Here is a 20,217-nt window from a genome sequence, read left to right on the forward strand (position 1 = left end):
GGTGGGGGGTGGGGGTGACTGGGTGACGGGCACTGAGTGGGGCACTTGATGGGATGAGTACTGGGCATTATGGTATGTGTTGCCAAATTCAACTCCAACAATAAGTAAATAAAGAAATAACCAGAATGCAAAAGGAAGAGGAGAAAGACAAATATGATTGAACGTTACTTACCAAATGGGAGACTGAACAGATGGCAAGGAGCAAAGGCACAGAAATGGTAATGGAAATTGGAAGAGCTGAGCCTGGGATCGGAAGGCTTCTCTGGAAAATCCCAGAAAACCAGAGGCCAGAGCACAGTCCCGAGTGAGCTGTTGGAGAATTGAGCTGGGCGGGGAACCCGACCAGCAGCACGGAGCACGAGGGTCTTGCGTCCCGGAAAACCGCATCAGGCAACCCCAGGACACCTGGCTGGGACGCGCCTCGCCCGGATTGTAAAATCGTGGATTTAGTAAAAATCCTTGAAAGGTTAACTGAAAACAGCTGGATCCTAGATGTGAAGGTGAGGTGGGGTACTAAGGTCCTCGGGAGGGGTTTTGGGCTGCTCGGCGGGGCAGGGCTGGTGCAGGGGTGCAAGCGGAGGACCCAGGTGGGCAGGGGCATGAGGAGTAGGGTGTGGGGTACTTATGGGGGGGGTCCCAGGGGGATGCGGGCAGGGCAGGAGGAGGTGCAGGGGGTCTTGGGGCTCGGGGGTGGGGTGCATAGGGATGTGTGCGTGGGATGGAATGTGGGGGTGACTGGGGGTTGCACACAGTGGAGGTGGGGCTGAGGGGTCCTCTACCCAGACTCTCCAGCTCCAGGCGCCCCTGGGGCCCCCAGAACGACTCTGGGGTGGTGCAACCTCGGGGGGGGGGTGCTGTGTCGCTGTGGCAGGTGCAGCTGAAGGCGTGGGGGGGGGAGGGAGTGCACCCCTACCAGAGTTTACCCAAACCACCCAACTCTCCGTGTGCAGCAGGTGAAGTTGGGGTACACGCAGGTCTCAGTGGAAGACTTAAAAATCCAGGCAGTGCTCCTTCGACGCCTGGAGGTGAATGGGCACCGCTTCCCCCCACCCCCCCCGCAGACCTGACGCTGGGTCAGAGGCAGCAGTTGTCTCATGAAGGGCGGTAAACCGAGTGAAGATGGTCACTTTGTCTATTGAGTCCATCTCGTGGGTACTTACCTGACCAGGGGAGGTGCAGGATGGCAGGAGGGATGGCAGGGACTGACCACCGGCCAGCACCCCCACAGATGGCTTTAGGTTTTAATTTTTTTTTTTTTTTTTTATTGAACTCATCAACTGGTGCCAGGAGGTTAGCCCGGACACTCAGCTCCTATTTTCTTCACTCCGCCTATCACACCCCATGAGCAGAGAATGTCTGCTTTACTTTCCTACCTGCTCCCTCTCCCATGTCCCCTCGGGACTATGGAGCCAACAGAGAGCAAGGCTTTCGGGCACCAGAAGTGGCAGGCTGACCACACCCCACACGCCCTGGCTCCCTCCATCCTTGCTGTGTCTGCCCCTGGAGCTTTCACCAACTGAGGGCTGAAAGAACCAGTGGAGTGCACCTGCAGCTAGCAGGACATGCCCTGCAGGCCATCACCCGCCCCTCCCCGGGCAGCAGCTCCACAGAGCGGCCCATTGCTGGGCCTAGCCACCGTCACCAGACAGCACCCTTGGGCCCCTGAAGCCAAGCATGTAGGACGTGTGCAAAGGGTGAACAGGTGCATTCAGGCTGCATGCTTGTGAACTGGCATCACTGAGGCTTAGTCACCTGCTGGACTGGATCAAGAGACGCCACCTGGAAATACCCCACTTTGCAAGAGGATTATTTCCAGTTGGAGGCAGTTGAGAGCAGGAAAATTGCCGAGGTAGGTGTGTGAAATGCACATGCAGGAGTGCGCCCCAGATCTCGCCCCTGGGGGCCCTGCCTCCCTCCCCCTACCCAGACTGTCCCCACCCCAGCTGCTGACAGTGGATTACAGACAATGCTTAGTTTATTTACTGAGAACAGTCCTTACAATAAATAAAATCTGGGGCCACAAATGAGCTGCAGCACACCTTCCAGAAAGGTGCCAGTAAGTCGGAACAAAGCAAAGACGACTCCAGACTATGGCAGCGAGGGGGGGGGGCCCTTTAAGGCCTCCCCCCCCCCCCCAGGCAGGGCGGGAAGCGCCCAGGCCAGCAGGGAGAAAACCGCAAAGGGAAGGGCAGGGTACTCTGGCAAGGGGTTCTGAGCGTGGCTCCAGGACAGACACCGGCCGGCCTGCACACCTGTCGCATCTGAACATCTGCACCTGGAGCCAGGGAGGAGCCTTTTCCAGAAGAGAGTCTATGCCCAGGGGGTCCTGGCCTCTGGGCCCCACAACCTCTGCTGCTGGCTTCTCAGGGCTTTTCTATCACAGGGGACCTGGCTACTCCAGGGCAAGCACACCCTGCCCCATGGACAGGTGTAGACACAGGTGAGTGGCCTTGGAGCAGCCTCCTGAGCATGGCTTTCTGGAGGTGCCGGGCCCCAAGCCCAAGGCCTGGCACTGGCGAGTGGGAGTGTCTCTGCGCCCCATGGCCGGACATAGGATGAAGCACAACCCGCATGTGCGGGCACATGCTCCCAGCAATGAAAACAGTCAGTTTTTTAGCACATGCGTATGTCTGCCAGGCGCTGGGAGTGCTGCCTTTGCCCAGAAGACAGCACTACCTGCCCAGGTGCACAAACAGCTGGAAGGCCCCTCACTGGGGGGCCAGTGCGTCCCCAGGCCCGCCTTTCAGCCTACAGATGGTCATGGGGGTGGGGCTGCTAGACAGAGGTGAGAAGAGAGCCCGCAGGGTCCCTGAGAAGGGGGTCTCAGGGAAGGCATATAAGAGGGACCCGTCAGAGGCACTGTAGAAGGACAGGTGTCCAGCCTCATAGTCCAGGAAGATGCCCACACGCTGTGGCGGGTCCCGCAGGGGGGCGAAGGCCCGCTCCGAGGAGTTGTAGTAGCTGCCCAGGAACACCAGGATCCAGAAGCCGTTGCCCGCGAACAGCTCGCCCTTCTCCTTGCGGTTGGCATCCTCCCTGCAGACACCCAGTGCCCAGCTGGCCCGCTCGCCCACCTCCACCTCCCAGTAGTGGCGGCCCGATGTGAGGGGCTCCCGGCCCAGTACGCAGGGCCCTGGGTCAAATCGCTCGGGGCTGTCAGGCAGGGCCTGCCGCAGGTCCCCCCGGCGCACGCTCCTCCTATCCTCCGACAGCACCAGCTCAGGGTTGGCGGTGTCAGGATCCAGGGTCACGTCCCCTGCAGAGAAGCGAGGTCACCCTGTGAGCTGGCAGGCCTGCCGTGCCCCCCCGTGGTCAGGGCACCCCCCCTGCGATGGGCTGAAGCACTTGCCTGTGAGCCTACTGTGCCCTACGCTGCTCCTACTTGGAAAACATCACCTCACAGCTTGTCCCTGCACCTCAGAATGTTCTAAAAAGCAGTCCCTGTTCTGCTGCAAAGCAGCCTCCTTTGGAGGACTGAGGAAACCGCAGGTGCTTCCTACATGTTTCCACTCCTGGAGCCAGGTGTACTCCCTATGCCTGGGGCCCGTGGGGGTATGGTCTCGCCTCTGCTGTTCGCACCCATGTCCACCAAGAGCCCTGGCTGGTGCCCGACAGCCTGGACCCCCAGGGTCCGCTCCCACTGCAGACCTACCACCCCCCGCTGCGTGTCAGCAGGTGCCCCGAGACCAGAGCGCACCCACCTCGAAACCTGCGCAGTGCCTCCACCAGCCCCGGGACCCTGCACACCGTCTTCATCTCCATGGGCACCACCTCAGGCAGCTGCAGCTTCACGTCCTGTACCCTGCAGGGGCAGTGCAGGCGTCACCCCCCATGGCAGCCCACCTTGTACCCCGCCCGCCTTCCCTGGGGAGGGGCTGGGGCTCCTACCTGCGCAGGGTGTCCCTGATATCCTGTGGAGAGACACACGCGGCATCAGCGCCCATCCCCTGACCCTCCCTGTGCCCCAGTCACCAGTGCCCCCCAAACTTTGCTCTGCCCACTGTCAGACACACACGTGATCAGAAAGCACGGAGAAGGGGTGGGCGATCCCTCCTGTGCAGCTCAGACACAGGGACCCTGGAGACACTGTGGGCACAGCCAGCCCTGCGGACCTGGCCTCACTTCCTGCACATGCTTGGAGGATGTGTGGTGTTGCCTACTGGCTTATGCACTCAGAGCCCCCAGGCCCCCTGGTGGTGGGACAGGTCTGCGGTACATCCAGGCAACCATGTATGTAGGGGGGGCGGGGGGGCGCCTGCACCTACAGCCTGTGTTCCCAAGGCCTCTGACGGTGTATGCCCGCCTCCCAGGAGACACTTGTCCCTTGGATGCTCCACGCTCCTGTAAGGGCACATACTTGCACTTCACGGCACCATGGGCTGTGTCCCTGGGCTGCAGATCTTGGAGCCTGATCCCCAGGACCTCAGAAGGGGGCTGTGTTTGGAGATGGGGTCTTTACAGAGGTGGCTGAGGTACACAAGTTCACTAGAGTGGCCCTGATCCCACATGACCCGAGTCCTTATGAGAACAGGGGTCTGGGGCTCCAACACGCACACGCGGGTGACCGTGTGAGGACATGGGCAGGGACGCAGGGACTCACCAGGGAGAGAGGCCTCGGGAAGAGGCAGCCCTGCCCAGGCCTGGCTCTGGGGCCAGGAGACAACCAGCTTGTGTTATGCAGACCTCCCAGCCTATGGTGTTCGTTCCACAGCTGGAGCTGATGGGGACACTTGACAATGGCTGCTGAGGGAAGTCTTTGGTCTTTTGAGAACGGCAGGGACCTGGCTCACCTCACCAATCACATCAGTTTACCCGTAGCGAGTCTAACCACGCACCAGCTATCAGGCCAGACCCCAGATGCACACGGTGCCTCACCAGCTTTCCCCTGATGTGGGAGTGGTGGTCCGACAAGGCACAGAGGCCTGAAAACGGAAAGGGAGACTGCGGGCTTCTCAAGATACTGTGCAAGCCTGGAAGTGATGTGTGCAAAGGGCCCAGGGCACAAGAAGCTTGGTGTGTGCAGCAGGCAAAGCAGAAACAACCTGTCCTTGCTAGTTCTGCTGGGTGGGTAGCCCACCTCGCAGCCCTGGGAAGCCAAGGGGGTCATCCTGGTCGCCACAAGGCCCAACCCACTCAGGAACAGCGTGGGTGGACACACTGTACCAGGCCCTCCCTGCCCCAAGGGTCATGTGGGGGTCGTGATCTTAAGGAAGGGAGTTGGCATCCATGCAGACCACCTGGCCCTCAGACACACATGTCCCTGGAGGAAACGGCTCTACACCGATACAGGATGGCTACGGGCAAGCCCGGGGCGGGGAGGCTGGGACCTGGGGTCGTGGGCTCCTGGAAGTCACCGGACCCTCACTTCCTCTGTCCACAAGGGTACCCCTGAACCTGCGAGGGCACCCACCCCCCCAACCCAAGTGTAGGCACCTGGCCTGGCCCCAGCCTGGCATTGAGGTTCCAGTGAACAGGTGCTGCAGGTGCCACCGCAGACCCCACCCCCACCCCGTGCTTGGGCAGGGGGGCTCCTCCCAGCAGCTGGTCACCCAGGCCAAGACCCGGGGCTGGAAGGTGTGAGCAGGTGAGGGCAGGGGCACGGTGGGCAGGTGGGGGCACAGGTGGCCACTTGGTAGTGTGAGATGCAGGAGTGTGGCAGGCCGGCTGAGACCACCCATGCACTTAGACATGTCAGCGGAGACCCGCGACGACCTTTCATACAGGCCTGGGGATGTCATCTCACTCCTGGGGCCCACCTCGCCTCCTTCCAGAACCCCCACTTCCTCTGCCTTCCCCCAATACCCCTGGCTGGCTGCCCAGATCCCACTTCACTGACCACAGCCACTGCTTCTGTGACCTATCTCAGTCCTCGTCAGACACTCCCGTCGTACTTCCTGTTTCCCACACTTGAAACCGCCTGGCGTCTGAGCAGTGGCAGGAGGGGCGAGTTCACACCCCTAGAGGGCAGCCAGGACCTCTGCCTGGCCCCTGAGGGACGGCTCACCCTCTGAGGCAGTGCCCTGGGCTGTGCACAAAGCGGCCTCTCGCCGGCCCAGGGGCCAGGAGTCCTGCAGATTGTCGGGCGACTAGGGGCTGACGCGGGACTCCTGTGGGACGTCTGGTAGCCTTCCCTCCCCATACAGTGGACCCGGCCCTCTGCAGCCAACCTGGTGGCCCCACGGACCCTGGACGTGCCCCATGGACCCCCACACAGCCCTGCCACAGCACAACCACGCTCCAGGACGGCACGGCAGCCACTCTGCGTGGCTCCCCAGGGGCCCCTACACACCTGGCTGGGCACACTTGCCCGAACTACCCCCCCCTCCAGGGAGGGTAGCTCACCTGCAGCAGCCCCAGCGCCGGCAGCTGGCAGCGCCCCTCCAGCTCTGCGATGAGCTCGGCCAGCTGCGCGCTCTGCTGCCCTAGGCGGGTGGCGCTGTCCCGCAGGGGCGGGAGCACCTCTAGCTCCTCCTCCTCCAGACGCTGCAGCAGGCGCTGCTCCTCCTCTGCCAGCAGCCGGCGCAGCCGCTCAAACTCTGCCAGCACGTTCTGCCGCTGGCTCTCCACCATCTTCTGCAGGGGGAGGGGACAGCTGAGGCCTGGGCACCCCCGGCCCCACCCTTCCCCCAGGGCCAGAGCAGGGTCCCTCCGAGGGGGGGCTCCGGGCCGCCACGCCCTTCCCGACCTAGGGCCCCGGCCACCTGCCTGCCACAGGGCACAGGTCTCCTCAGCCTGTGCCTGGAACAGCAGCGCATCCTCCATCTGCTTCCGCAGATGCTCCAGGGATTTCTCCAGCTTTCCCTGCGGGACAGAGGCAAGCGTGACCTGGGCTGAGCTAGTCCTGTCCCCCTCGCGGCCAGCGCCTACATCCCAGGCCCCCTGCCAGTGCTCCCGACCTCTCTCCCTGCGTCTGGGACCCCCACTGCGCCAAGCCCGCTCTGGGCCCCCGCAGGCCCTGGCCAGGGTCCTCGGCCATCTGACCCTCCACCCCACATCTAGCCGGGTAAAGCCTGCGAAGTGGCGCTGTGGGGACCCCGTGCCCCTGGGTGTGCAAGTGTCGGGCACAGCCTGTGAGACACAGGCAGATTCGCTGGTGTCCTCAGGACAAAGGCCGGCTGGGGGTCAGCAGATGCCACCCGGAGTCGGCCACTTTGACACAAGCACCATCTGGAGTCCAGGAGACAGGGAGCAGCACTTAGGAAGAGCACTCTGCCCTCCTCCTGTCTGCCTCCCTGGGGTTGCACCAGAGAGGGGAGATGACTGTCACAGATGAGTTTGCCTGAATGGGCGTCATGACTCATAACCCACATCTTCATCAGTTTCCCCCATGTGCCTCCTTGTTCTTAGTGGCCCTAGAAGCCCAAATCGTGTTCCCTGTTTCTGGCCACTTCTCCCCAATTTATCAATCTATGTTAAAATGGAACATAAACTCAGTCTAACTAGGTTTTTTCACCTTTTCTCTGTGAAGCCCTTGTGCCATATGAAATTTAAGTGACTCAAAATTATCCATCTTTTCACTTATTACTCTGCCTTTGTTAGTTTAATTTGCAAGCCTCCTGCACAGCACCTAACAGGTTAGATCAAGGTTTTCTCTCCCTTATAACAGGAGAGAGGTAAGTGCTTCCCCAAGGGTCTTTATCAGGCCAGCTGGGAGGGGCCTCTGGAGGGCTGCCAGTCACTCTCTGCTTGGTGGCAGCAGTACACACTTGCTGGGCTGACACATAGGATGGGGTATCCAGCATGTGTTGTGCCTCAGAGTGAGAGGCAAGAGTACAGAGATCTGTGTGAGGACGAGCCCACCTAGGCACAGTGGGCACAAGCTTGTTCTGGTGCCCCAGGGCTTGTTCCGGAACAGCGACAGACCAGCTGAGTACTGGACCAGCCCAGCCGACCCACGCTGCTGGCACGAAATGCAGCACAGACCCTGGTGTGAAGGCTGGAAGGGTGCCACCCATGTCCTCGGTACCTGGGTCCCCGAGGAGCCAATGACAGCAGCCAGCTGAGCATCTACCCTGAGGCTCCTTAGCAGAGGGCTGAGGCTGGTTTGGATTTTAAAGGAATGCATTTCCAGAACAGATGGGGGCATCCCAGCCTTCAACGCGGTGGATCCCTGCCGTGTCAGATGGCAGAGGAGCCCCAGGACCCCACTCACAAAGCCAGGCGGCCACGCTGCCCGGTCTGCACTCCACTCACCCCAGCTTGGCCCACCCGGCCCATCCATCCCTTGTCCACCCCGCAGCCCGGCCTGGCCCACAGCCTCTGAGGGCTGAGTCCCTGTGCGTCTGCGTCCCTGCGAGGCCAGCTGCCTCCAAGCTTCCATCCCCGCCACGGTCACCCACGCCTGCCCGGGGCGCTCCAGACTCGCCAGGTGCGGTCACAGCAGGACCCGCTCCTCCCGGAGGCCACGCCTACCCTGATCTCCAGGCTGGGGCCTCACGGGTGACTGCCGTCGGGGTCCGGGAGGTGCGCCTGCGGGACTGGGTGCACGCGCATCTGGGCCCCTGCACCGGGCAGAGGCGCCCCACCCCGCGCACCTTGAGGTCCTCGGCGGCGTCCTGCAGCGGGCGCACGCGGTGCGTCCAGTGCTCCCCCGAGCGCTCGCAGGCGGCGCACAGCAGGCGCAGCTCGTCGCCGCAGAAGGCGGCCAGGGGCTCGCGGTGCGCGGCGCACACGCCCTGCGGGACCGGGGACGGCGGGTGCAGGCGCCGCGCCATCTCGGCCATCTTGGCGAGCGGGCGGTTGGGCCGCAGGTTCCTCTGCGGGGACAGCTCGCGGCACTCGGGGCAGGCGTACGGGCCCTCGGGCTGGCCCCAGCAGCGCCGGATGCACTCGCGGCAGAAGTTGTGGCCGCAGTCGGTCATCACCGGGTCGGTGAAGTAGTCGAGGCAGATGGCGCAGGTGGCCTCCTCCTGGAGGTTGGTGGACAGGTCGGGGGCGGCCATGGCTCGGGGGGGCGGCGGCGGCGGGCGCGGGCGCGGGGCTCCCGGGCGCGACAGGAAGAGGCGCCGCAGCGGAAGCAGGAAGCAGCCAGTTTTTTTTTTTTTTTTTTTTTTGGAACAACCCGCTTTCCCCTCGGATTGGCCGCGGCCTGTCACGCGGCCCGCGGGCCCCGGAATCGGAGGCAGTTCGCCCGCGGGCCGGCGGTGGCGCGCGCTGCAGCCCCGGACGCCTGTGCTCGCGTCCCCGCAGGGCCGCTCCCTGGAGGGAGGGGCGGGCGCAGAACCCTGGCCCCCGGGGCGCCCCGCACGCCCCTGGGTTCCACGCGCGGCTCAGCCACTGCGAGGACGAGGGGCCCTGAGGCCGCGGCGCGCGCTCCCGGGCACCCCCGGGCCGGGCACGCTGGTGCCAAGTGGACGGAGGGGCTCCGTCCTTGGGGGGGGTACAGGGTGGAATTCGGGGTGTCCAGACCGCCCCAGGGCTGCGAATGGGCCTGAAGCTGCAGGGAGCGCCGCGTGGGAAGGAGTCTCTCCCACCCGTGATCCTCACCCTTTGCGCCCTGGCTTGCGGAACATCAGGGCTGGACAGCTTGGAGGTTTTTAGCTGGATTCAATTTGAAAGGTTTCATTTTACCGTGACACCCTCCCCCGCCCCCAACACCCAGCCCAAAGGTGCAAACATGGGATTTACGGAGCACAAGGTGGGTCCCGAGGTCGTGGAGGAGGGCGGACCACAGCGGCACCGGTGCGCTTGCAGCATCCCTCACGTGGCCTGTGAGACCACAGGGGGCTAAGGGCAAGTGCACCTCACCGCCTGCTCTGGGTGGCCCTGTTAGAATCGGTGCTCTCTGGAGCCCAGTGCTTTCAGAGTTTCCTTTATGAAGTATGTGTGAACACGGCCTTCTTAACATTTAAACTGCTTTAATCACAATGATATCTCAGCTTTGTGAAATCACCCTGCCTGCTGGTGGCTCCCAAAGACTCCGCCAGAGATAAGCCTGGCAGGTGGCCTGTGCTGAGCTGGACCACCTCACCTTCCGGAGGGATCAGGGCTGACCCTTCCCCTCCCAGCCTGGGCCCCTAACCCTTCACCCACAGGGTCACTGTAGAGATGACCATCTGGCCTGATTTGGGGGCCCCCAGGCAGAAAAACGGTTGCAGGGGGCCAGAGAACTTGGGCTCGGCATAGGTGTGCAAGTGGGACCCATCCTTCACGTTGTAGAAGGACACCTCCCCTGCTTCGAAGTCCAGGAAGATGCCTACGTGGCTGGGGGGCTCCGCTAGTGTGATGGGGGTCAGGCTGGGCATGGTGGGCATGTACTTCTTCCCCTTGCACAGCTGCACCACCCAGAACCCATTCTCAGGGCACTTGGGGACCCTGTCCCTCCGGCTCACGTTGTCCCTGCACACACCCAGGGCCCAGAGTGCATCGCCAGTGAGGTTCATGCCCACCTCCCAGTAGTGCCTTCCGGAGGAGAAGGCCTCCTGGCCCACAGCACAAGGGTAGGCCAGGAATCTGTCTTTGCCATGGGGCATGGACTCCAGCGGGGGCGTGAGGTAGCGCCTCTGGCGGCTCTCGTACAAGAGGAGGTAGGGGTACGCAGTGGCAGGGTCCGGCACCACGTCCTCTGCAGACAGGCCGGGGGCCAAGGGAGAGGGGGGCTGAATCATCCCTGGTCTCCCTAACCATCCCCAAGGCAGAGTCCAGGGAACCTGGGTCACTGCTTTGGTCCCTACCCCACCTGCCCATGTTGGTGGTGCTACGGAGACGGGAGCTAGGCGGCCCTTGGGCATCTCAACACGTGTTCCAATGGGGACAGAAAGGGGAGCATCGCCCTGGAGTGCCAGGTCAGGGTACTGTTTGTGAATGTCCAGTAGAGGACAGTCGCTCCAACTGGTGGCTCACTGAGCGACTAGGGGAGGGATGGGCACAACCCAGAGCACTGGGGCCCCCGCTTACCTTGAAAGTTCTTGAGCACCTCTATCTGCCCGGGAACCTTGCAGACAGTCCTCAGAATGGTAGGGGTGGCCTCTGGATACTGCACTCTCAGGCTGTTCTTCCTCCAGTGGACACAGGTTTCACTGTCCCCACCAGTCCCGTGCGGAGCCCTCCCTGCGCCCATCACCGCCTCCCCGGCAGGTGGCCCCATACCGGCTCAGGAGATCCTTCATGTCCTGGGAGACACGGGGAGGGGTGGGGGGGGAAGGAGAGATGGGGCTTCATGTTTGCACGTCCAGTCTGCAGAGCTAGAAGGGCTTTATGACGTCTTCCTGTGGCCCCGTGCCCACTTTCCAGAGCCTACCCCTGCCCCGGCCACACACGGGGATCCTGCTCTCCCCGGTATGACACTGAGGACACTAGAAGCTATCCTGCTCAGGAGGGGCGGTGAAGGGGGGAAATGGTGGCCCAGGGATGGGACCGACAACCATCCAGTGGGGCCTTTTTCACTCCACCCTGGCCTTGAGTGAGGCAGAGGTCAGTGTACTAGCAGACCAGTTGCTTTTTATTTTTTATTTTATTTTTATTTTTTATTTTTATTTTTTTTTTTACCAGTTGCTTTTTAATAGAAGAAAGAAGGTTCCCCAAAGTCTGGGCAGCTGTCTCACTTACCACCTACAGCAGGCCGCTTCCTGGGCACAAAACCCAGAGGAGGTCAGGACAACAGACCAGACCCGGGGACAGACCCTGGCTGGCAGGGCATATGGCAGCCTGCACGGGGCATCTGCTTCTGCTGTGTAAACGTGCCCGTGTGTGTGTGATCTGTATTGCTGTGGATCCCACCACTCCATGTGCTTGACAGATCTCCCACACTTGGCCACCTCAACCCCTGCTCTCAGGGCCTCGGGGGCCAGCCCGTCCCTGGCAGGCCAGCTGGGCCCTCTTGACTTTCTCTTTGGGGGCAGTGACAGTGAAGCTCATCCTGCCCGGGAAGTCATGGGTACCTATCTGGGCCACCTCCCTGGGCTGCACAGGCCTGGAGCCTGTCATAGGTGGACTGTCCCTCCAGAGTCATCGCCGGAGTCCCCACCCCCAGGACCTCAGTAGGTGAGAGGTAGTTACAGTACAGTGAGGTCACTAAGGTGGGCCCAATCCCGTAGGATCCGTGTCCTTGAGGCAAGAGGAGTTTAGGATGCAGACACACAGAGAAACGGCCAGGTGAGGACATGGGGAGCAAATGGCCATGTACACGCCCAGGGAGGGAGGCCTCAGGAGGAACCAGCGCTGCCCACGCCCGGAGCACAGACTCTCAGCCTCTGGGACCCGGAGACAATAAAGTCTGTTGTTAGGGCCTCGTCTACAAGGAGGCGGTCTTCCCTACCCAGCCTCAGCTGACTGGAGTCCGAGCTTCCCTTGTTTGAATCAGTTCCTGCAGTTGGCCCACCCTGACCACACCTGCGCCTGAGCTCCTCCCCCACCAGCCAGGTGAGCAGGGGTGCTGAGGCCCCTCCCAGGTGAGCAGGGTGCTGAGCTCCTCCCCTCCCCCCCAGGTGAGCAGGGGTGTCGAGGCCTCCTCCCAGGTGAGCAGGGGCACCTGCTTCACCTGCAGCATCTGTAGCGGTGTGTGCTGGTTCTTGTCTTCCAACTGCAGCAGGAGCATCTCCAGGGCGTGGCCCTGCTTCTCAAGTGCTGCGGAGCTCTCCCGTAACTTGGCCACTACCTCGTCCTCCTCCTCCTTCAGGGCCTGGAGGAGGCGCTGCTCCTCCTCCACCAGGAGGAGGCCCATCTTCTCAAACTCCATCAGGATGCGCTGCCTCTGCTCCTTTACCTTCTCCTGCAGGGTCCCGTGGAGGGCAGTGGGCAGAGGTGTGCTCAGGCCCTGGCCTGGGGATCTGCTGCCCCAGTGTCCCCCATCTCTCTGGCCGGCTGCACCCACCAGCTTGAATGCTGGCAGTGCCCCCACTGCAGGGCCCTGGTGACCCACAGAAAAGGAGCCACCCAGGCAGGAGTGCAAGCATTTCTGTGGGGTGACCTGCTGAGCCCCAAACAGCAGTGTGCCGGCACCTGTGCACCCTCATCCACTGTGTCTGGACACAGCCAGCCTGGGCTGAGCACACATTCTGGATCCTGCTTCTGGTGGGAATCTGGGCTCTGTGTGTGTGCGTGTGTGTGTGTGTGCATGTGCGCACACGCTTATCCACACAGGACAGCAAGCCCCCGCCCCCTGAGGGCCTTCTGCAGGCTCTCCCACCCTGGCCACCGGCACCTGCCTGCCACTCCGCCAAGGTCTGTTTCTCCCTGGCCTGCATCTCTCTTGTCTTCATCATCTCCTCCCGAAGGGACCCAATGTCCGCCTCCAACTTCAGCTGTGGGGCACACAGACCACAGGATGTGGGGTCTGAGGCCCCCCCCTAGCCTGGCCAACAGATGCACCTGCTAACACCCTTCTGCGTAACTGTCCCTGTATCTACTCTGTGCTGTGGTTTGCATGTATCCTCCCAAGGTTGTGGCTGAGTCCTAACCCCAGCACCTCGGAGGGAGGAGCTAGGGCCTCTTGGGGGGCCATGAAATCATGAGGGTGGGCCCCCGGGACAGGGCCCCTCGCCCCTCCCTTCGAGTGAAGACAGGGAAAAGGATGAGCTCTCCCCCAGTGGCGCCGGAGCCCTGGCTGGCTGGGACCCCTCAACAACTGTGGCCCAACCACTGCATCACCATGGAGGGTGCAGACACGAGGGCCGTGGGTGCCGGCAGTCGCCCCCCCGACCTGTCTGCTGAGGCTTGTGCCTGGCCTCCTTGTGCCCCCCCCACCTCCGGCCGTCCATCCCCGGCCCTGGCCGCACCTTGTACTCCTGCACAGCCTCCTCGATGGGGACCACCGTGTGGGGCCGGTGCTCCCGCGACTCCCTGCACATGACACAGATGGGGCTCTGGTCGTCCTCACAGAAGAGCTTGAGGAGCTCCTGGTGCGCCTTGCACAGGTCCCTGCTCTGGAAGGCCGGGTGCTGGCGTGCCATCTCCGCCACCTTGGTCAGCAGGCGGTTGGGCCGCAAGTTCCTCTGGGGGGACAGCTCGCGACACTCGGGGCAGGGGAAGGAGCCCCTCCGCTTCCTGCCCCCCTTCCTACTTTTGGCCTTCTCCCACATTAGGCGGATGCACTCCCGGCAGAAGTTGTGGCCACAGGCGGTCATCATGGGGTCCGTGAAGTAGTCAAGGCAGATGGAGCAGGTGGCTTCCTCCTGCAGCTTTCTGGCGAGTTCCAAGGCATCCATGTCTCCTGGGGCAGGAACAGAAAGAACGTCCCTCACACCCTCTGCCCGGGAGCCCTGGGCTCTCCACGGCCAAGCCCTGTCTTTGGCCAGCCCCGCTACTTTAGGGGGGATCATCGTGCCAAGTTGGCTGAGAGTGCCCCCCCATGACGTCAGATCTAGCTCCTCAGGTCCCCGCTGCCCTGTCTAGAAGCCTTTAGGCCAGTCTGGAAAGAATCCCCCTCCCTATGTCCCCTCTTAGTGATTTTCCATGGCTGACCACCCCCTCTGCTCTTTAGCCTTAAGTCCCCCACCCCATCCTGCGAGCCGGTTCTGCGGGATCCCTCTCCCTGAATGGCAATAACCCTGAATAAATCTGTGTCTCCTGTTCCAACTATGGAGCGGCTCTGGTCCTGGACAACGTGCCTGCACATGTGCACAGAGCATACAGACAAGCACAAGTGCAGCTGCAGGCCTACACGTTGAGGCACATGCACACATGCACAGACATAGTATACACACACATGCTCACACACAGCACACGTGCACACAGTACACACACATGTACACAGTATACACACATGAACACAGCACATGCACACACAGGATACACATGCAGTACACACAGATGCACATATAGTATACACACAGGCACGGACACAGTATATGCACATGCACAGACACAGTATATATACACACATGCGCACACAGTATACACACATGTGCACACATAGTATACACACGTGCACCTGATATACACATGTGCACATGATATACACATACAATATACACATATGCACACAGTACACACACATATACACAGTATACGCATGTGCACAAACACTATACATGTGCACACAATATATACACACATGTGCACACACATGCCCAGAGGCACACATGCGCACACACACAAACATATACACATGCACAGAGGCACCTACACGTGCACACACATAGTTCGGGTGGATTTACCCCTGACCTCATGTTGTGACCTTAGGCATCCCATTCCCTGACAAGGGTTCCATTTCTCTGGTGCTGTCTCTGCAGAGACTTTGTAGTCAGTCTCTCCCTTGGCTCTCAGCCACAGGAAGGGGGGGGGCTGCCTACCTGCAGAAGCCGGGGAAGGGGGGCAGTCTGGTGAACTGGGGTCTGGCTCAGAATCCAGGGGCAGCAACTGGGGCCAGTGGAGATGACTGGCTGCCCTGCTTGCGGGAATGCTCCTTTGTAGACTGGGAGGGGGGCTACGTGTCTATAACCAGCTTCAACGCGGGATCTGCTCCCCGGGTAGCAGGGCAGGCGGTTGGACCTGAGCCTCCCCGCCCACTGGGTGGCCACCTGCTGCCCCGCGGGTCTATGGGGATGTACTCACAGGGAGGGGCCGCAGGCCGCACCTTGCCGGGTGCCCCCAGCCACGCGCGCCCCCGGCACCCCCAGAAAGCCTGCGTCTGTGTGCTGAACGCCATCTGGGTGACGGCTGCGGGGGCGCAGGGGCCGCGGAGGGTGCAGGGCTTTGTGGCGTCAGCAGGGGCGGGGGCGGTCAAAGGGCAGGGGCGGGGGAGGCTAGTTCCGGGTTGTGGGCTGAAGATGGGGTGGAGAGGGCTGGGGGGGCCAGCAGCCTGAGGGTGGGGGCGGAGGGGGGGCCAGCGCAGAGTGGGCCAGGGGTGGGAGGGACGGAGGGGGCTCTGGCCGTCCCCGCGGGGAGGGGGAGAAGGTATGGTAGAGAGTGGATGGGGAGGGGGTTGTGAGCCGTGGGGCAGGAGGTAGATTTCTTGTGGGGAAGAGAGGGGAGCAGAAGAGAGAGCAGGTGTGGGAGCCCGGTTGGGGGAGGTGAAGGGGTGTCTGGGGGGGCAGTGAGGGGGGTCACTGGGGGAAGGCAGGAGGGGTTGCCCGGTTGCTGGAAGTGAAGGAGTCTCTGTGGGGGAGGTGAAGGGGGACCATGGGGTGGGGGGAGGTATGGGGGTGCCCCATTGTGGGAGGTGAGGGGCTTCTCAGCCCTGCCTGCAGGCGGCCCACGTCTATGGTGTGGCTTTAATGGTGGTTAGCATGGGGAGGAGGGTGGAGAGTGGAGCCGGGGGGTCCAGATCCCAGGTTCGGGAAGGAGGACTGGACCCCAGGGGCATGGGCAGGGCGGACCCCGGTGTGTGCTGCACGTGCCCCGCTGGTTTGTCTCAGCAGAGGAACGTGTGATGTGAAGCAAACCCTGCACACGGCCGCACTCACCTCCACCTGCTGTTTTTTTGCTTGGGAGGAAATGTCTGGAGCCTGTCAGTTAAGCCGCCAGCAGACCGAGTAACAGGAAACCCCTGCATTTATTCTGTACGCACTGGGGAGGCAGCAACGGAAGAAGCTGGCTTGTTAAGGGGTTGGGACTCTTAGGAACCCTGCCTCGTGGAAGGGAGGGAGACGGCCTCTGTGAGGCCAACAAGCAGGCTCCTTTAGGAAACGCAAGTGGGTCTTGAGAACAGGAGGCAAGAAAGCTTGCGACCCAGTTCGTCTACACAGCTGAGCAGTCCTTCCATGTCTTTCTGGTGGGAACCGCTCTGGCAGGGCCCAGCTGTGCATAGTCCTCAGGAGCAGCTCCCAGGAGGCTCTGATTTGCATCTGCAGAGTCTTAAGTGACTTTATCTTAAAATACGATGGCAACTCTGGGGTCTGCAGTGGCCCCCACACTGCCCATGCCTCTCCAGACCTGGGTTCCTCACGTGAGAGGCACGCACCAGGATTCAGGGCTTTCTCTGCCCGTGGCTCCCTCCTCTGATCCCACCTATTCTCCCAACGCTGTCTCTTAGAGAATTTGGTTTGAATGAGGATCCAAAGGAGGCGACGAGGTCTTAAGGCCTTTACATTTGCTTCCTCTTCTCCAGTATTTTCCCTCCTCCTCCACCATCTGCAGGACAGTGACTGTAGACGTCGGCAGGGCGCCCTCTGGGCCTGTCGCCTGCTTCCACAGAGCATTCCTGAGCTTGACGCTTCCTCCTGGGAATGCCCTTGCCACTTGTGGTGGGAGATTTGCTTCAGAGCCGAGTTGTGCAAAGGGCCACATACTAGGATCCCTTCCTTTCCCTCCAGGGAGGTGGTCAGTGCCGGGCTGGAATTTATAACCCTGACATCAAGAGTTAGATGCCCAACCAACCGGGCCACACAGGAGGCCCCTATTATGTTGTTTGCTCCACACCTGTCTGCCTGGCCTCTCTCTACCAGATTGTAGCGCCAGTACCTGCACTGCTGTCACATGTCTTCCAGACCCTGGTTTCCAAATTTCTTGCTAATGTGATTGTTTCTGATATGTCATTACCATAAAAATTGCTGTATCTGTCAGGATTTTGTGTCAGAAACAAACAGTCCTGCATCCTGGATGCAGCATATTGCCACTGCATAGGTGATTTCTCATACTTACTGCATGTGCCCCATGGGCCTTAACCGGGGTGGGGAGGGGGGAAATCTTCCCTTCTACCCTCTTAGATCCTATACCTGAGGTCTGTGAATTAAACAGATAAGTGCCAGATTAATAGGCAAGAAGGCATACATATTTTATCTTAGGTTCTTAGTATGTATGGGACAGAAAAGAAGTAAAAACACAAATTGGCTTTTATTCCATTTTATTTTATTGTTTTAAAGATTTTATTTGTTCATGAGAGACACACAGAGAGAGAGGCAGAGACACAGGCAGAGGGAGAAGCAGGCTCCATGCAGGGAGCTTGATGCAGGACTCGATCCCAGGACCCTGGGGTCATGACCTGAGCCCAAGGCAGACGCTCAACCACTGAGTCTCCCAGGTGTCCCAACTTCCATACCATTTTAACAAAGGGTGATAAGTTGTGGAGAAGCACCTCAACAGAGGAAACGGGGTATGGGCATCAGGGGGTGAATTGTGGGAAGGTGACTGGGGGGAATTAAAGATAGGTAAGAGTTGTTTATCTCAGGCCCATCTGGTGATGAGACTTACTGTCCTCTTTCTGTCACAGGAGACGGGCACCTTTGCAAATGGAAATTTTTGTACAAATGGGAATTTCTGCTTTGCTTTTAGGCAGAACAGGTGGAAGGGCAGAGAGCTCCTCCTGTGTGTGCTGTTTGTTGATCGCCTTCAGCTCAAAGTCATCAGTATGCCACGGTGGTGTATTTCGACATTGCACATCCTGATCCCCTCCAGCCTCTGGGTAATCACACTGCAGCATGTCCTCACTCAGAAGGCCAGTTCAGGCCTCTACTGTAGGATGGGGCTCACCGGCTCAAAGCTAGCTATTCTGGAAAATGCAGGAAGGCTGCTCCTCTGGTTTCATGAGGCCCTCACTTCATCTGAGGCACTGGGACCAGAGCCACTGGGCTCTGCAGAGATGGCGGCATCTGTTTGGGCTTAGCAGGTGGTGGCAGCCTCTGCAGGCCACGTCTCTGCTCCTTCCCGCATCCTGGTCCCGGCAGCTGAGAGCATGAGGGCTTTTGTGCTTTGGGGTCTTATGTTAGCCTTTTCCAGGTGACCCTCTTCATAGCAACGAACTGCACATGGCCCTCAGTCCAGTTTGCACCCTCTCCCCTTGGACAGTGGTGGGTGTGGGTCAAAGCTCTGAAGCGTCCAGGGTTGCGTCCCCTGGCCACCTGCCCCCATCCTGAGGGGCTGCCCAAGGTCACCTCATCAACACACAGGTGTGGTGGGCAGGGCCTTGCTATAATAACAGCCATGAAATCACTTAGAAACTTCCAAAGGTTTTGAGCCCAAATGTATATTTCTTATCGTAAACTACAGGATCACGGCTGCCTTCTCCCCATGTGCTCACATGGCCATCCCTCTGCACGTGTCTGTGTCCTAACCTCCTCCTCTCAGAACAGCGGTCCTATGGGATCAAGACTTACCATATTGACCTCATTTCCTCTTGCTATCACATCAAAGGCCCTGTCTCCAAATTCAGTCTCATTCTGAGGTCCTGTGAGTTGGGGAGCAGCAAGGGATTTTGCAGGGTCTGGGGGTACACACAATTCGGCCCATCACAGACAGTGACACACTGAGCGTCCCCTTGGCTGGCCTGTCTGATGTGATTCTCTGACGATCCTCTGGGCCAGGTGTCGACACTCTTATGCCCGAGGGCTCATGGCCTAACTTGGAGCAGGTGTGTACACCTGGCCACATACTCAGGTAAGAAGGCCTGCAGGACAGGCTGAGTGGGAAAGGGGGGATGGGGGACAGGGGCTGGCAAGTGACCAGGAGTCCTCTGCTGGTCTGAAAGCCCCCTGGGAACTCCCTGGGTGCAATGTGAAAGTGGCCCCTGTGCTCAGGGGCCAGGGAGAGATCCCAGAGACTGGCTGGCGAAGGGCCGTTGTAATAAAGCAAAGGCATGTACACACAAGCCTTGGGTTGGGTGCCTGCAGGACCGGCGGACCCCACACCGCCTGCCAGATCTTATGAGCTTGGAGAGGCCTTACCTGGGCTCAGGCACGTATGCCAGGCAGGCGTTGCACGTCAGCATCTCAAGGCTCTGTCCTTGGAGCGGCCCCTGGGAGCAGGAAAGACAAGTAGGGCCCATGTGCCTAGGTAAAGGGATAGCAGTGGGGAGCCTTGGAGTGCCCTGATCCAGCTCTAAGGTTGCCAGGTGATCACGTCTCTTTGATGTCCTTCCCCAAAATTGTCCCATAAGAAGGGTCGGGGTTGAGGACAAGAAGAAAGTCCTCTGATTTCTCCTGACTCCCCAGTCGGGAAGCTGAGCCTGGTCTCTGCTGTGCTCCTGTCATAGGGCAGCCCCAGCCACTTATCCCCAAGGAGAGCACCGGCCCCCTGGGGAATCCCCTCTAATGCAGCAGTGGTGCCCTCCCCTCCCTGATGGCCTGTCAGGGGCTCTGAACAAGGACTGTTTGCTGTGTGAGGAAGTCGCTGGAGTCCCTGCGGCCCATCTGTTCCTTCAGTGTGGCCTGGAATGGTTTACGGGATGCAAATGGGTCCACAGCCCATGAGGAGCAGGATCAGAAACACACAATTCATTGTATTAAATAGGAAGCTCACCTACCAGACTATAGTAGGCCTGCACTATGGAGAAGAGAAGGAGCTTCCTGGGGAGCCTGGGAGGCTCAGTCGGTTCAATATCTGGCTTCCTGCCTAGGTCGAGAT

At 60.4% G+C, this 20,217-nt stretch overlaps 2 protein-coding genes and 1 long non-coding RNA gene across 8 annotated transcripts; 1 reads left to right on the forward strand and 2 right to left on the reverse strand.

The window, feature by feature from the left end:
- Positions 1–1,957: 1,957 nt before the first annotated feature.
- Positions 1,958–9,014, reverse strand: TRIM11 (tripartite motif containing 11). Its single transcript, XM_072784710.1, has 6 exons — positions 8,535–9,014; positions 6,706–6,801; positions 6,343–6,573; positions 3,889–3,911; positions 3,702–3,802; positions 1,958–3,256 (listed from the first exon to the last, which is right to left on the reverse strand). The coding sequence occupies exons 1-6, from the start codon at positions 8,940–8,942 to the stop codon at positions 2,709–2,711; spliced, it is 1,407 nt and encodes a 468-aa protein (XP_072640811.1). The 5' UTR covers positions 8,943–9,014; the 3' UTR covers positions 1,958–2,708.
- On the forward strand, positions 8,420–14,514 carry LOC140609335 (uncharacterized). Its single transcript, XR_012011224.1, has 3 exons — positions 8,420–8,915; positions 11,491–12,360; positions 12,527–14,514. It is a non-coding gene; the product is annotated as an uncharacterized lncRNA (long non-coding RNA).
- On the reverse strand, positions 9,828–15,634 carry TRIM17 (tripartite motif containing 17). 6 transcript variants are annotated; one of them, XM_072784707.1, is made up of 8 exons: positions 15,493–15,634; positions 15,231–15,352; positions 13,716–14,149; positions 13,146–13,241; positions 12,479–12,709; positions 11,089–11,111; positions 10,897–10,997; positions 9,829–10,564 (listed from the first exon to the last, which is right to left on the reverse strand). In XM_072784707.1, exons 3-8 carry the CDS (start codon positions 14,142–14,144, stop codon positions 10,017–10,019), a joined length of 1,428 nt encoding a protein of 475 aa, XP_072640808.1. In that variant the 5' UTR covers positions 14,145–14,149; positions 15,231–15,352; positions 15,493–15,634; the 3' UTR covers positions 9,829–10,016. The 6 variants fall into 6 exon arrangements, with proteins under 6 accessions (XP_072640806.1, XP_072640808.1, XP_072640810.1 ...); XM_072784709.1 differs by having other exon boundaries at positions 15,231–15,325; positions 15,493–15,632; XM_072784706.1 differs by lacking the exon at positions 15,231–15,352.
- Between the last annotated feature and the right edge of the window lie 4,583 nt (positions 15,635–20,217).

The sequence above is a fragment of the Canis lupus genome, chromosome 18, assembly GCF_048164855.1.
Source record: "Canis lupus baileyi chromosome 18, mCanLup2.hap1, whole genome shotgun sequence".
NCBI classification, from domain to species: Eukaryota; Metazoa; Chordata; class Mammalia; order Carnivora; family Canidae; genus Canis; species Canis lupus.